General features: G+C 39.9%; 1 protein-coding gene across 9 annotated transcripts in view; it reads left to right on the top strand.

The window, feature by feature from the left end:
* Window positions 1-16,936, top strand: part of LOC108710372 (voltage-dependent P/Q-type calcium channel subunit alpha-1A) — a 172,918-nt gene that overhangs the window by 43,497 nt on the left and 112,485 nt on the right. For all 9 annotated transcript variants that reach the window (XM_041587298.1, XM_041587299.1, XM_041587295.1 and 6 more), the window contains exons 8-15: window positions 4,101-4,154; window positions 6,294-6,386; window positions 8,453-8,662; window positions 10,366-10,478; window positions 13,811-13,923; window positions 14,137-14,268; window positions 14,881-14,953; window positions 15,412-15,529. In XM_041587298.1, the coding sequence (XP_041443232.1) occupies window positions 4,101-4,154; window positions 6,294-6,386; window positions 8,453-8,662; window positions 10,366-10,478; window positions 13,811-13,923; window positions 14,137-14,268; window positions 14,881-14,953; window positions 15,412-15,529 (906 nt within the window). The remainder of the gene's footprint in view (window positions 1-4,100; window positions 4,155-6,293; window positions 6,387-8,452; window positions 8,663-10,365; window positions 10,479-13,810; window positions 13,924-14,136; window positions 14,269-14,880; window positions 14,954-15,411; window positions 15,530-16,936) is intronic.

Genomic DNA, 16,936 nt, shown 5'->3' with positions numbered 1-16,936 from the left:
TTATCTGGTTACTCTAGGCTGTTGGTGGAGAAGGGAGGGGGATTATATATTTCTACAACTTGCAGTGCAGCAGTAAAAAGTGACTGAAGTTTATCAGAGCACAAGTCACATGACTGGGGGCACCTGGGAAACTGACAATATGTCTAGCCCCATGTCAGATTTCAAAATTAAATATAAAGAAATCAGTTTGTTCTTTTGAAAAATGGATTTCAGTGCAGAAGTCTGCTAGAGCCGCACTATTAACAGGTATTTTGAAAAAAACATGTTCCCCATGACAGTATCCCTTTAATGATTTGGCTCAGTAGGGCCAAAGATATGAAATGTATCAACTAAATGAATCAATTGAGAACGGTGTACAGAGTCGGCATCAACCCCCTTTCCAGAGCTGCTAAAGAAAGACATAAGAATCTGAAAACAACTGAACTGAAAAAAAGTGTTGGAAGGTGAACAACCCCTTTAATGACTGGGAGAGAGAATGAATAGATCATTTATTCCGCTAATGTTTCTCCTGCAGATGTGGAACCCAGGATTCCTCTACATTCTCCCTGGCCTGACTGCATCTGGGGGCCCACCTGCATATACTCTGTTCATGGGTCTCAGAAACAAACATTTCTTGGGGGGTGCAAGTGATACATTATTAACCTGTCTGGGGGTCTTAGCCAGGCTAAAATCACTTAGCCAGTAGTGATGTACGAATTCGCCTGACATGAATTTGCGGCGAATTTTCCGAAAAGTCGCTCACGTCAAAATCGGCGAGCGTCAACACTATTCGGATGCCCATTGACTTTAACGCCAGCGTCAGCTTGGACACGGGCGTCAATTTCCGATTTTCCCGATTTGACGTGAAAATGTCTGATTTTCACGTGAAAATGTCCAAATTTCATGATTTTTTTGTGAACTTTTCCGATTTTGGGTTTTTTTTCACAAATTTTTCATAGCCACGTTAAAATCACCATGACAAATGGGTGTAATTTGTTGCTGGGCTTGTGCACAAAAACCTGAGCAATGCAGAGCAATGGCTACCTACTGAATTATAGTTTAGTTTTTTGGTGTGCTTCCACCATTAAAGGATAAGTAAACCTTAAAAATAAGTGAATGCAAAATTGACGAGGGGGCTATTCTAAGCACTTTTACAATGTACATTCATTATTTATTTATTTATTTTTAATTCCAAGATATTAAAGGATTCATGTACTGTTAATATAAATGAATTTTGTTACAACAGCGCCACCTGCTGTTCATTTTCCCACCAGTCTGACCACCAAGAAGTCAAGGAAGTTGTCAGGAGAAAGATGTGAGAAAGGGTTTTAATTTTTTTCCTAAGCAGAAGAACATCAGAGCAGCCTCTTTCTTTCTCCTGACAACTTCCTTGACTACTTGGTGGTCAGACTGGTGGGGAAATGACCAGCAGGTGGCGCTTTTGTAACACAATTCAATGATGTTAACAGTACATTAATATTTTAATATCTTGGATATAAAAAAAATGAATTTAAATTGCAAAAGTACTTAGAATAGCACTCTCATAAATTTTACATTCACTTATTTTTAAGGGGTGTGGTCACAATAATGGGCATGGTTAATAAATTTGCCGCATTACTTCCTGCAAGTTTTTTGTCCCTCTTTTTATTTTCATAATGTTGGGAGGTTTTTTTTATAAATAAAGCTCAGCGCTGGACATAAATGAACTGGGAACTGGGTATTTGGACACTGATCCACTATTTACTCCTATTCTCATTATGGTCTCAGACTAATAAAAATATGCCATTTTGGCAGCTCTTTTGGGCAACCTAGTAGAGCCTGTGCAATAAGTGCAATATAATTATAGTCGTCCAACTGTTATATCAGAATATGATGCTACAAGGTTCTCTCCTTGCCGGGGCTAACACTTCTCCCATTATTATCACATCCCCTTGTGATTTCACGTGTAGGTGGATCATTATCATTAGCCCCCCCTTTGCTACATATTGTTCTTAGACAGGTCATTATTTTTATCCGTTCATTAAAAAAAAAAAAGATTCAGATTTCTGTTGCAGATTAGAAAAAATAAATAAATAAGATGCCACTGTATCCTCCTTCCCTTGGTGCTCAGGTTGATTAATAATGAGAAATCAATATATCACCCCTGCAGTACATGATTAATGTCAGTGTTCTCAACAATGCTCATCTTTTGTCACTGGAATAGTTTGGTTAATTCCTTTAAAGGCACATGCACCTTATTTACTAACAGTTAAGATAACTCTGCTGCCCAGTGGAGGGAACATTTTATTGTTGTATGGTGCCACAGATTCAGGGTAAAGGCACTTGGGTAGTTTTCTTTGCTGGTGTATATATTGTGTATATGGTGTATATGGTGTATATGGTGTATATGGTGTATATGGTGTATATGGTGTATATGGTGTATATGGTGTATATGGTGTATATGGTGTATATGGTGTATGCCAGTGGAGAGAATCCAGTTCCGCATATCATATTTGTGTGCAGTGACAGGCACAGATCAGTTATTAGCATGCACAGAGCATATTTTAGCATAGAAACTCTAAGGTAAGCATTTTAACTCGGAAATATGCCTTTTTCCACTAACAAGCTGATCCCAGAAGGCAGCAGGTCAAAAAAACAACCCATGTGCCATGGGCTTTATGGGTCTGTACAGACTATGAGCAAACTTAGGGGCTGTTCCTGCTGAATTGTGCTTAGTACAGGGGAATACCTATGCTGCCATAGTTTTATGGGATCTCTCTGTACAGACTATGAGCAAACTTAGGGGACTGTTCCTGCTGAATTGTGCTTAGTACAGGGGAATACCTATACTGCCATAGTTTTATGGGATCTCCCTGTACAGACTATGAGCAAACTTAGGGGTTGTTCCTGCTGAATTGTGCTTAGTACAGAGAATACCTATGCTGCCATAGTTTTATGGGATCTCTCTGCCCAGGCTATAAGCAAACTTAGGGGGCTGTTCCTGCTGAATTGTGCTTAGTATATCAAAAAACTTATGCTGACATAGATTTATGGTGTACAAGACTGTGAGCAACCTTAGGGGACACCATCAGCAACTGTCCAGATATTATGGGGCCCATTTACCGCCACTGGTGCAATAGTGTATTACCGTAGTTATCAGTCTCACAGACAAGTGGGTTGTTTGAAGTAGGAAAAAAGTAGGGGTGATTGGAAGCTCTCTAATGTATTCAACACTTTAACCCTGCTTAAAGGAGAACTAAAGCCTGACTAAAGAAGTAGCTAGAAATGTTGTACATTAAGTTTTGTGCTTCTGTACCAGCCCAAGGCAACCACAGCCCTTTAGCAGTAAAGATCTGTGTCTCCAAAGATGCCCCAGTAGCTCCCCATCTTCTTTTCTGCTGATTCACTGCACATGCTCTGTACTGCTGTCACTTACTGAGCTTAGGGACCCACTCACAATATACAGTACAAATAGAATAGAAATGTCACAATATAAGGCTGATTAGTAATTAATACAGATAATTACTACATGGCAGCACAGAAACCAGTGCAATTAGCATCAGAATTTAATAATCAGCAAACCTGTAGCATCAGCTTATATTACAGCCAGGGAAGCTCATTTTCTGCTGGATAATTAGTGACGAGCCCTAAGCTTAGCTTCTCAACAGCCAATCAGAGCCCACTGAGCATGTGAGTGTCACAGACACTTTCCAAGATGGTGACCCCCTGTGACAAGTCTGAAGTCCTGGATCATTGCTGCTATTGACAAGCTCAAACTTTAGCCTTGTGCAATAAGTTCAGTATATAAAATATGGCATTTTTAGTCCTAGTCATTTTTAGGGTTTAGTTTTCCTTTAAAGTAACCAGTCACCAGCTGGATTTCTAATCTGCTTCATTTTTAATTGTGGGGGGGGGGAATAATCTTAATTAAACTTGAGTTTCATGGGGTTTTTTTTTCTTATAATTGCCAGCAGAAAATTTTGAATCATAAAAACTGTTGGGGTGAAAAAACTTGATTGCAAAGAAACTCGTATTGTTCCATTCAATTTTAAACATAAAAAAGATGAGTATATGCCCTTCATTACACCCACTAAACAGCTCTTGGCTTGTTTGTCTGTCTGTTTGTCCTTTCTTCCTAGAAGAAGTCATCCTTGCTGAAGATGATAGTGACATTGAGCAGAGACTTCCTTATGATGGTAACTATTGATGATGTTTATTAATAAAGGCTCTGATTGACGGTGCTGGTGCTGGTGCTGGTGCTGATGCCGGTGATGGCATTGTCAAAGCCTTTACAGTTAGACACCCAAGCTAATTCTAATCATCTCATTTAAACAAGTAACTATCTCAGGCTTCTAGAGCTTCACCGGCTTGACCTATTTCTGCTCAGGGATAACTGGGATGCTTAAAGAACCAGTAACAGAACTTTTTTTTTTTTTTTTTTTTTTGTAAATTCGTTATTATACAACGAAAAAAAACCCCACAAAGACAAATGAAACTTTACAACCTCTAAGTCTTTATTAAGAAATAACTTACCGAAACTCCTCTTCAGAAAAGGCGATCTGACGATCCATCGTGCGGTGCTCGATTTCTCCTCCCTGCCTTCTTTATTGGAGATAGACAGGGAGGAGGAATCGAGCGACACACGATGGATTGTCGCCCAGTTGCCTTTTCTGAAGAGGATCGCAAGCGGAGTTTCGGTAAGTTATTTCTTAATAAAGACTTAGCGATTTCAAAGTTTCATATGTCTTTATTTTTTTTTTGTTAAACGAATGAAATTTAAAAAAAAATAAAAATTTATGTCACTGGTCCTTTAAACATGATAAAGATAGAGAAGGGTTAACTGGAGCATCTGGCACACATTCACACCTTTTTGAAAATGAATGGTATGCCATCCAGTATACCAGGTGCAATGCTAAAGTCTGCTCCAGCTATTTTCCATTCCAGTCACCAGTTCTTTACTCCAATTGCTCAAAACACCCTTGAATCACTGGGACCAGCATGCTTAAAGGAACAGTATCATCAAACAATGAAAGTGTTTTAAAGTAATGAAAATATAATGTAGTGTTGCCCTGCACTGGTAAAACTGGTGTGTTTGCTTCAGAAACACTACTATAGTTTATATAAATAAGCTGCTGTGTAGCCATGGGGCAGCCATTCAAGCACAGGATACACAGTAGATAACAGATAAGTACTACTATAGTTTATATAAATAAGCTGCTGTGTAGCCATGGGGCAGCCATTCAAGCACAGGATACACAGTAGATAACAAATAAGTACTACTATAGTTTATATAAACAAGCTGCTGTGTAGCCATGGGGGCAGCCATTCAAGCACATGATACACAGTAGATAACAGATAAGTACTACTATAGTTTATATAAACAAGCTGCTGTGTAGCCATGGGGGCAGCCATTCAAGCACAGGATACACAGTAGATAACAGATAAGTACTACTATAGTTTGTATAAACAAGCTGCTGTGTAGCCACGGGGGCAGCCATTCAAGCACAGGATACACAGTAGATAACAGATAAGTACTACTATAGTTTATATAAACAAGCTGCTGTGTAGCCATGGGGGCAGCCATTCAAGCACATGATACACAGTAGATAACAGATAAGTACTACTATTGTTTATATAAACAAGCTGCTGTGTAGCCATGGGGGCAGCCATTCAAGCACAGGATACACAGTAGATAACAGATAAGTACTACTATAGTTTATATAAACAAGCTGCTGTGTAACCATGGAGGCAGCCATTCAAGCACAGGATACACAGTAGATAACAAGAGAAATACTACTATAGTTTATATAAACAAGCTGCTGTGTAGCCATGGGGGCAGCCATTCAAGCACAGGATACACAGTAGATAACAGATAAGTACTACTATAGTGTATATATACAAGCTGCTGTGTAGCCATGGTGGAAATTGAAAAAAGACTATATGGCACAGGTTAAATAGTGGATAACAGATAACACCATTATGTTCTACAGATCTTATCTGCTATCTGTAACCTGAGCCTTTTCTCCTTTGAATGGCTGGCCCCATGGCTACACAGCAGCTTATTTATATAAACAATAGTAGTGTTTCTGATGCAAACACATTGGTTTTACCAGTACAGGGCAACGCTGCATTATATTTTTATTACTTTAAAACACTTTAATTTTTTGATGTTCCTGTTCCTTTAAGATCTGAGTCAGACATCAATGGATCGGCCCGTAACGTTAAGAATTTCTTTGGTTTATGCCATTAAGCTCTTTAATAAGTCATAATGGGACTGTACCACTCTTAACTGGACCAATGTCACATCCCAACCATTTCTTCTTTTCATATTATGGGAGCCCTTCGGAGACCCACTATCAAGAAGAACAAAACAGAACTGCTGAATGCTGAGGAGGGAGAAGAGGCCATTGGGGACATAGCTTCTGTGGGTATGTACATACTTCCATTTCATAGGAATAGCATGGTCCCAGTGGTATAAGTTGCCAGTGCTGGACCCCCCCAACAATAAAATCTTTTGGAGGGGCCCGGCGCACAGCAATGCCTACCTGGAACTAACCACCCTCCCCCTACCTCTGAATTCCTTTGCCCCTCTGCTTCCCCTGCTCCTTGGCTGCAAGTAGGAGAGCAAGCTAGGGAGAGTTTTTTTTTCTTTGCCTTTAAAGGACCAGTAACGTCAAAAACTTTTTTTAAAAAAATTAATTTGTATAGATCAAAAAAACCCACCAAGACATATGTAACTTTAAAATCGCAAAGTCTTTATTAAAAAATAACTTAACGGTTCTCCACTTTCGCTCCTCTTCAGAAAAGCCGACAAAGCAACGATCAATTTTGCGGTGCTCAAGTTATCCTCCCTGGCTATCTCCTATAGTAGGCAGGGAGGAGCAATCGAGCGCCGCACGATGGATCATCGCTCTGTCGCCTTTTCTGAAGAGGAGCGCAAGAGGTGAGTTGTTTTTTAATAAAGAACTTTGCGATTTTAAAGTTACATATGTCTTGGTGTTTTATACAAACAAATTTTTTTTAAAATAATGTTGACGTTACTGGTCCTTTAAACAGCTATACAGAAAGTAGACCCTCTGCTTCCTCTATAGTTATGCATTGTTCTCTAATGCACCGATGGAAGGTATAAGGGTAAGACTACACCGGTGTTTTCGTCGCATTCCGACGCGCTGCAACAAAAAAAGATTTGTCTGATCGCGCTGAAAACGTCCGTGTAGTCTTACCCTAAGGGCTCTTACTGATGAGTGTTTTTACCTGCGCTCCCCTGCGCAAAAAACGCCGCAGGGGAGTGCAGGAATAGACACATTACAGTTTTTTCCAATGGGGCTGTACTCACACAGGCGCGTGTAGGCGTCAAACGCAGGTTGAGACGCAACATGCTGCATTTTTCCTGCGTTCGGCGCCTACATACGCCTGTGTGAGTACAGCCCCATTGGAAAAAATGTAATGCGTCTATTCCTGCACTCCCCTGCGGCGTTTTTACCTGCGCTCCCCTGCGGCGTTTTTTCCTGCAAAGGGAGCGCTGGTAAAAACGCTCGTCAGTAAGAGCCCTAAGGGCTCATTTATAAACACTGGGCACATTTGCACTTGGGCACGAACGCCCAGCAAAGCAATCAGCTGCAGGTAGAACAATAAATCAAGATACAATTATAGATCTGCACCACTGGCTGTGGTAAAAACAAATAACAGAAGCTAGTGCAATATTGTTAAACATTCGGTGCAGTCACCAAAGAGTTACAGCACTAACCGGTGTCTGTTTTGAACCATAGAAAGTCTATGCACATATTTTTCTTGTGTGTTTTAAAGTGCTAGAGCTAGTGCTTGCTTCAAAAGGTAAAATGAATTAGACTAAAGTGCAATGGTGTTTTCTTCAATCAGTCACATGCTGAGTTTTATTGATTGAAGAAAACCCCGTTGCAGCTTATTCAAATTCATTTTACTTTTTGAAGCAAGCACTACAAGCCCCTTGTTTGACTTTATAATCATTTTATTTTGGATTTAGCACTTTGTAGAAATCACTTTAGAACACACAAGAATAATCTGTGCATAGACTTTCTATGGTTCAAGACAGACACAGATGAGTGCTGTAACACAGTGGTGGCTGCATTAACAATATTCCACTAGATTCTGTTATTTGTTTTGTCCATATCCGCGTGGGGCTGATCTATAATTGAATCTTGATTTGATGATCCAGTGGAGGAACTGTGAAAAAGATCAACAAGGGAAAAACAAGGGAAACAGTTCTGAGGGTTTGCTTTTCCTTTAAATCCTGCAAATGTGTGTGTTTTTTTGCAATTTAAACTCTTTAATAGGTAGAACAATAAAAGCAAACATCTGATTGGTTGCCATGGGTTACTGCCCAGGTGCAAAATTGTCCAGTGTTTATAAATGACCCCCGCTGAATTGAAACCAAATATGGCAATATTTATCATTTAAAAAGACCTACTTTTACATGACTCTGTCTTCTGTTTCTTTTCTTTGTCTGTCCCTGTAGGTTCCCCTTTTGCACGTGCCAGCATTAAAAGTGCCAAGATGGAGAACTCATCATACATGAACAAAAAGGAGCGTCGCATGCGTTTACTAATTCGACGCATGGTGAAGACTCAGGCCTTTTACTGGGTTGTTCTGGCTCTCGTGGCACTGAACACGCTGTGCGTGGCAGTCGTGCACTATGGCCAAGATGACCGTCTCACCGAATTTCTCTGTAAGTGACGCTTCTTACTCATATCTTTGCTAAAGGGAAATATGCATTGTAACTTTGATGGGATATTGCTGAGCTGATTTAAAGGAACAGTTTAGCGTAAAAATAAAAACTGGGTAAATAGATAGGCTGTGCAAAATAAATAATGTTTCTAATATACTTAGTTAGCCAAAAATGTAATGTATAAAGGCTGGAGTGACTGGATGTCTAACATAATAGCCAGAACACTACTTCCTGATTTTCAGCTCTCTAACTCTGAGTTAGTCAGTGACTATAAGGGGGCCCACATGGGACATAACTGTTCAGTGAGTTTGCAATTGATCCTCAGCATTCAGCTCCGATTCAAAAGCAACAGTTATGACCCATGTGGCCCCCCCTCAAGTCTCTGATTGGTTACTGCCTGGTAACCAATCAGTGGAAATCAAGAGAGTTGCAAAGCAGGAAGTAGTGTTCTGGCTATTATGTTAGACATCCAGTCACTCCAGCCTTTATACAGTACATTTTTGTAAATATATTAGATAATTTTTTAATTTTGCACAGCCTATCTATTTACCCAGTTTTTAATTTTATACTGTACAATTCCTTTAAAGGATAAGTAAACCTTAAAAATAAGTGAATGTAAAAGTGATGAGGGGGCTATTCTAAGAACTTCTGCAAGGTACGTTCATTATTTTATTTTTTTAAATTCCAAGATATTAAGGGATACATGAACTGTTACTATGAATGAATTATTTTACAACAGTGCCACCTGCTGGTCATTTTCCCACCAGTCTGACCACCAAGTAGTCAAGGAAGTTGTCAGGAGAAAGAAAGAGGCTGCTCTGATGTTCTTCAGCTTAGAAATAAATTTAGAAACCTTCCTGAAATCTTTCTTAAGCAGAAGAACATCAGAGGAGCCTCTTTCTTTCTCCTGACAACTTCCTTGACTACTTGGTGGTCAGACTGGTGGGAAAATGACCAGCAGGTGGTGCTGTTGTAACAAAATCCATTCATATTAACAGTACATGTATCCCTTAATATATTGGAATTTAAAAAAAAAAAAATGAACGTACATTGTAAAAGTACATAGAATAGCACCCTCGTCAATTTTACATTCATTAATTTTAAAGGTTTATTTATGCTTTAAAAAGACAGCACCGGAATCAATTGCCTGGCTACTGAAAACAGTCCTTGGCACCTGAATGGATGTCCGGATTGGAGCTTTTGGTTTTAGGGGGTTCTCAATTCTTATTAAAATCAGCGGAATATAATATACCTGAGTTCCGAAGGGGTGGGGGGACAATGTCAGCAATGTTTGCTAGCTTTTGAATGTCTAATGGGTGGATCTGGGCTTAATGGGAGCTCAATATAGCAGCAGCTTTTAGTGAGCCACTTATTGATAGGGAAGCCTTAATTGGCATTTGATACATTTTAGAGAATAAAAATATCCTGTTCTTAATGTACTTCTCAAATCCTTTGCTAGGGCAAATAGAATTGTAACAAATATTCACCCTGGATAATTTATATTTTCCTGAAAAGATGTCGACAACACTAAATACTAGGGAGTAATACAGTGTAGGACCAATGATGGCTTGTGTAAAATACTTATTTGTCCATTCCGATTCCCCACCAGCTATTACACAAGTACTATTATACCCATAAATACTACAGGCACCCTCACTTCCTACGGGCTCTGAATGGTATGTTTTTCTTTTCTTTTTTGACAGATTATGCAGAATTCATATTCCTTGGGCTCTTTATGTCCGAAATGTTTATAAAAATGTACGGTCTTGGGACCAGGCCTTATTTTCATTCATCGTTTAACTGCTTTGACTGTGCCGTGAGTATACACCAGTAATTCCTTTTGTGTTTATATTTTGGTTTGTAATAAATAGCAGAGTATTTAATATAGAGGTTGTTTGCTACAGTGATTATGTACTAAAAGGGGCAGAAATTTAACAGGGACAGGAGGGAACTATGGGACATGAGTCTGTCCCTCCCACTGCAGGGTGATACAGTGACACAGACAGGAGGGAACTATGGGACATGAGTCTGTCCCTCCCACTGCAGGGTGATACAGTGACACAGACAGGAGGGAACTATGGGACATGAGTCTGTCCCTCCCACTGCAGGGTGATACAGTGACACAGACAGGAGGGAACTATGGGACATGAGTCTGTCCCTCCCACTGCAGGGTGATACAGTGACACAGACAGGAGGGAACTATGGGACATGAGTCTGTCCCTCCCACTGCAGGGTGATACAGTGACACAGACAGGAGGGAACTATGGGACATGAGTCTGTCCCTCCCACTGCAGGGTGATACAGTGACACAGACAGGAGGGAACTATGGGACACAAGTCTGTCCCTCCCACTGCAGGGTGATACAGTGACACAGACAGGAGGGAACTATGGGACATGAGTCTGTCCCTCCCACTGCAGGGTGATACAGTGACACAGATAGGAGGGAACTATATAAAGGAAGATATCTATGTGTGTGTTTTTAATCTGTCTAAAAGTTTATTGTTTTATTGTTTATTGTTTATTCCTGTATAAAAGCAACCGTTTGACTACTATGGGTTACTATGGTTTACTAGCCCTGGTGCAGACTTTGAGGTTTTTATTACAGTACTTTCATTGGGATGTGTATAGTATTGATAACTGTAAGTAGCTGTGTTTGAATCTACAGTTTGTCAGTGTAAACAGGGCATGATGTATAGCAAAGCCAACATGTCTGTGCATGTCCTTCATGAAAGATTCGACTGCATACTGAACCGAATCCTAATTTGCATATGCTAACAGATGGAGCCCTTTACCCCAACAATAGGCACAGGGCACCCTTTGTTGGAAATTAGGGATGCACCAAATCCAGGATTAAGTGCTGGAATTCGGCCAAGATTTGTCCTTTTTCAGCAGGATTCGGATTCGTCCAAATCCTTTTGCCAGGCTGAACCAAATCCGAATCCTAATTTGCATATGCAAATTAGGGGAGGGAAAGGGTAAACAGTCACACAATTTCCATCCTCATCTGTAATTGGCATATGCAAATTAGTATTCGGATTCGGTTTGGTATTTGGTTGAATCTCGTGAAGGATTCGGGGGCACCCGAATCCGAATTTGCATATGCAAATTAGGGGCGGGAAGGGGGAAACATTTTTTTACTTATGTGATTTCCCTCCCCGCCCCAAATTTGCATATGCAAATTCGGATTTGGTTCAGCTAAATCCTGCTAAAAAAGGCCGAATCCAGAACCGAATGCTGGATTCGGTGCATCCCTAATAATAACATGTAGCAGTCTAAGCCATCTGTATGAAATCTCAGTCCATTAAACTGTATCCACGGCTTTCTTTTTCATTGAACAGTTCCCTTTATTTAGGCCTGTGCAACAACAATGGTGACCCACATCGACCATACGAACATGAGAGACTAAGTGACTCATATATTTACAGCAGGCAAAAGCAACTGAGGTTGGAGAAAGCTTTAGCATAATGAACATTTCTGCTGTGGGTACAGAGTGCAGTTATTATTATTATTATTATTATTATGTAGGATACATCAACAATTTTTATAGACTGGCCTAGTCACATTTAGCTTCTTAATTAGTTAGCTCGGGCCCTTTCTGCTTTCATATCTCTTTGCCTTTATAAAAATCACATACAATGAAGAAAATTCAGAGAATAAAACACAGTAACCTCCGGCACACGGTGTACAGGGCTGTGCTGGAACAAACTCTATGGAAATCGAAATAGAAAGAAGATCAGTGATAATTCATGTGTTCCTCGAGGGAGGCATAGCTCAAAAGAAATGCTGGTGGCTTATAGGAGCAAGATCAAGTTCATTGGACCCTAGAAAACATGGGTTTCGATAGGTTTTTGGCATGCACTGTTATGGTAAGCCTTTTGGTGGGGAAATAATGCAGATAGCTTCCTGGCAAACATAAAATATAGGCTGACTTAGTTTCACACAAGAAATGCCTGAGGTTGGTGGAGCTGATTGATCCATGAAATTGCTTCTAAAGTACTTCTCAGTGCTAAGATTGTAATGGTGGCAAGAATGCAAAAGAGAAGAGACATTAATGGAAAAGTACTTTCAGCTTGAAAGAATTGTAAGAAAGAAAGAACTGGCCTATGATTGAAATACGGAGAAGATATTGGAAGATACTCAAGGATCAGTTATATTTGGCTGGTTAATATGAGGGTAAAATTTAAAGGTGAGAAATAAAGATCTTTGGCTGAGCAAATAAGACTTTAAAGGGATTCTGTCATCATCTTTATGGTGTAGTTTTTATTTTTAAAGTACCCTATTTACACTGCAAATAATTCACTCTACCATGTAAAATTTCATTCCTGAACCAACAAGTATATTTGTTCCATCTCGGGTCATTTTGCCTGGTCATGTGCTTTCAGAAAGAGCCAGTACTGCACTATGGAACTGCTTTCTGGCAGGCTGTTGTTTCTCCTACTCAATGGAACTGAAGGAGTCGCAGTGGGACCTGGATTTTTACTCTTGAATGTTGCTTACATATATATATATATATAGATATAGAATTTGGGGGAAGTATATCTATATATATATATATACCAGGGACCGTTATCTGGTTACCTTTCCATTGTTCTGATGATGGACTGCTTGGGGGGATGGGAGGGGAGTTATATCACTCCAACTTACAGTGCAACAGTAAAGAGTGACTGAATTTTATCAGAGCACAAATCACATGACTGGAAGCACCTGGGAAACTGACAATATGTCTAGCCCATGTCTGATTTCAAAATTAAATATTCAAAAATAAGTATATTCTTTTGAAAAACGGATTTCAGTGCAATAGTCTGCTGGAGGAACACTATTAACTGATGCATTTGGGAAAAAAAAACATGTTTTTCCATGGCAGTATCCCTTTGAGCTGGATTTTGGGGTGGATTCTATCTAGAGGGATTGATTGTGCAGAAGGTTCAGATGGATAAGATGACAGGTGGCAGGACACCATAAGTGAAGGCTGGCAAATCAGAGAAGGTAATTGGTGAGATGAGGGAGGAAAGTGTGGCAAGAATATCTTTTATGGTCCATCTTATTTTAATATTTGTCTGATTTTGTCCCTATTGATTTTAGCGATTATGACAAAGCAAACTACACGTACAAAATAAGTGCCTACTGACTTACGTCTCTCTTTTTCAGGTAATCACCGGCAGCATCTTTGAGGTGGTTTGGGCAATGGTGAAGCCTGGGACCTCCTTTGGGATCAGCGTCTTAAGAGCCCTTCGCTTGCTGCGGATCTTCAAAGTTACAAAGTAAGCTGATTTGTTATTCTGTGTGTAATTTAGCCACAGCCAGTTCACAATTGATGTGTTAAAGAATAAATTATGTAGCACAGCAATTCCAATGTGGCATTCCAAAGCTTCCTTATGAAAAGTGTTAGAACTGATTATTCCCACCTTTTATTACTTCATCAACTTTGTTTCCTGTTTTCTAATTTTTTTTTTTTTTTTACTGGTTCTTTACAGGTATTGGGCTTCTCTCCGCAATTTGGTGATCTCCCTGCTCAGCTCAATGAAGTCCATTATCAGTCTGCTCTTCCTGCTCTTCCTTTTTATTGTTGTCTTTGCCTTACTGGGGATGCAACTGTTTGGTGGGCAGTAAGTAAATGAATCTGAGTTTCTTGATTTACACAGAGGCAAAGAGGAATTACCTTCAATTTGGGGGCGGTCATTTAATCTGTGGCAGGAGGTGAGAATCTAGATAGGCAGAGTGGGTCTATAGTCAAGTAGAGTGTTAAGCTGGCCATAGATGTTGAGATTTTTAAAAGATCAGATCCTCATCGTGAGACGATTTTCTCGGAACGATCGTACGAATTTACCATCAACTAAAAAGACCAATTTGTCAGGAAAACAAAGGGGAGCTGCCTGCTTGGCCCTGCAAACATAGATACATTGCACTGGGACCGACAAAGATTTTTTGACCTGGCCGATCAATTTCCTGACAGATGTCGGCTGAAAAATCGTAAAATGAACGATCGTTCAAATCCCACTAACCGCACGATAATTTCGAAGGATTGGTCGGACTACCCTAAAATCGGTCGTTCGGCAAGAAGAATCGTCGCGTCTATGGGGAGCTTTAGTCCACCACCTTCATGGGCCCTACTCCATATGGGGAATTCAGTTACTTACACGTTGGGTGTTTTTATTTCTAAGGGAAAGTGACATGGGTAGTAACAAAAATGACAGTATGTTCCTTATTTTTCTGAACAGGTTCAATTTTGATGATATAACTCCTGCTACCAATTTCGACACCTTCCCTGCAGCAATAATGACAGTTTTTCAGGTATGGACAATATTTTAATTTCTTGTAATCGCTTCTAATATCACACAATATAAAATAGTCTACTGTCTCATCAACTGATTGACTAGTGAGAGAATCTGCAGTTGGGAGGGCAACACCTTATCCTTAAAATGCACCAATTTGCGGCTGGCCTTGGATGATTGATCACCCTATGAATCAGGTTAATTGCATAATAGACTAAACAGATTTTTCCTTGTGTTTGAATGCAATTCCATTATCTCTGATTTAAAAAATAATGTTTATTTGGCCCAAGCACAAGTCATTATCTGAAATTTGGTTGAAAGTAACCAAACTGGCCCATCATATCAGCCCAGTTGTGTGTGACCAGCTGAACAACAGAACAAACAAAGCCTCAGGCTTAGCATAGCACACAAATGTATATACCGTGTCTTTAGCTTTCTCAGTTTTATTCTTTTACTGACCCATCTCTGTCAACTCAGATCTTAACTGGGGAAGATTGGAATGCAGTGATGTATGATGGCATCAAGTCTCAGGGTGGAGTGAAAACTGGCATGGTATTTTCCGTCTATTTCATCATCCTTACACTTTTTGGGAACTGTATCCTTTCAAAATAATTGATCAGTAGGTGTTCTGTGAACTATTTGTAGCAGTACTGTATGGGCAAGTTCATGGAGAAATAGTAGTTATAAAGATATCAGGAGCATTTGTAGGAGTCATAGGGAAGGGTCATTTGGTAAGGAGGAGATACAGGGAAGGGTAATTTGGTAAGGAGGAGATATAGGGAAGGGTAATTTGGTAAGGAGGAGATACAGGGAAGGGTAATTTGGTAAGGAGGAGATATAGGGAAGGGTAATTTGGTAAGGAGGAGATACAGGGAAGGGTAATTTGGTAAGGAGGAGATATAGGGAAGGGTAATTTGGTAAGGAGGAGATACAGGGAAGGGTAATTTGGTAAGGAGGAGATATAGGGAAGGGTAATTTGGTAAGGAGGAGATACAGGGAAGGGTAATTTGGTTAGGAGGAGATACAGGGAAGGGCAATTTGGTAAGGAGGAGATACAGGGAAGGGTAATTTGGTAAGGAGGAGATACAGGGAAGGGTAATTTGGTAAGGAGGAGATACAGGGAAGGGTAATTTGGTAAGGAGGAGATACAGGGAAGGGTAATTTGGTAAGGAGGAGATACAGGGAAGGGCAATTTGGTAAGGAGGAGATACAGGGAAGGGTAATTTGGTAAGCAGGAGATATAGGGAAGAGTAATTTGGTAAGGAAGAGATATAGGGAAGGGTAATTTGGTGCAAAAGGAGGACTTATATGGGGCTTATTTGGTGCAATAGGAGGGGTTATAGGAAGCGGGATATATGGAGAAATAGGAGGGAGGATGGGTTATATGGAATAATAGGAGGAATTATAGGGAAGTAGGAGAAGTTATAAGGGAGAATTATATGGAGTAAGAGGAGAAAAGATTAGTCATTAATTACGAGTTATAAAAAGATATTATAAAGAGTAATAAGAGGATGTACAGAGCAGGGTTATATGGAGAAATAGGAGGAGGAATAATTGGGAGGATTATATATATATAGTTTGAATAACAGTGTTTGTATTAAAGGAAAACTAAAGCCTAGCTAAAGAAGTAGCTAGAAAGGTTGTACATGATGTTTTGTGCTTCTGTACCAGCCCAAGGCAACCACAGCCCTTTAGCAGTAAAGATCTGTGTCTCCAAAGATGCCCCAGTAGCTCCCCATCTTCTTTTCTGCTGATTCACTGCACATGCTCTGTGCTGCTGTCACTTACTGAGCTTAGGGACCCACTCACAATATACAGTACACATAGAATAGAAATGTCACAATATAAGGCTGATTAGTAATTAATACACATAATTACTACATGGCAGCACAGAAACCAGTGCAATTAGCATCAGAATTTAATAATCAGCAAACCTGTAGCATCAGCTTATATTACAGCCAGGGAAGCTCATTTTCTGCTGGATAATTAGTGACGAGCCCTA

This window comes from Xenopus laevis, chromosome 3L (genome assembly GCF_017654675.1).
Source record: "Xenopus laevis strain J_2021 chromosome 3L, Xenopus_laevis_v10.1, whole genome shotgun sequence".
Classification (NCBI taxonomy): Eukaryota; Metazoa; Chordata; class Amphibia; order Anura; family Pipidae; genus Xenopus; species Xenopus laevis.
The sequence above is the reverse complement of the archived record's forward strand: the minus strand, read 5'-3'. Positions and strand labels throughout refer to the sequence as shown.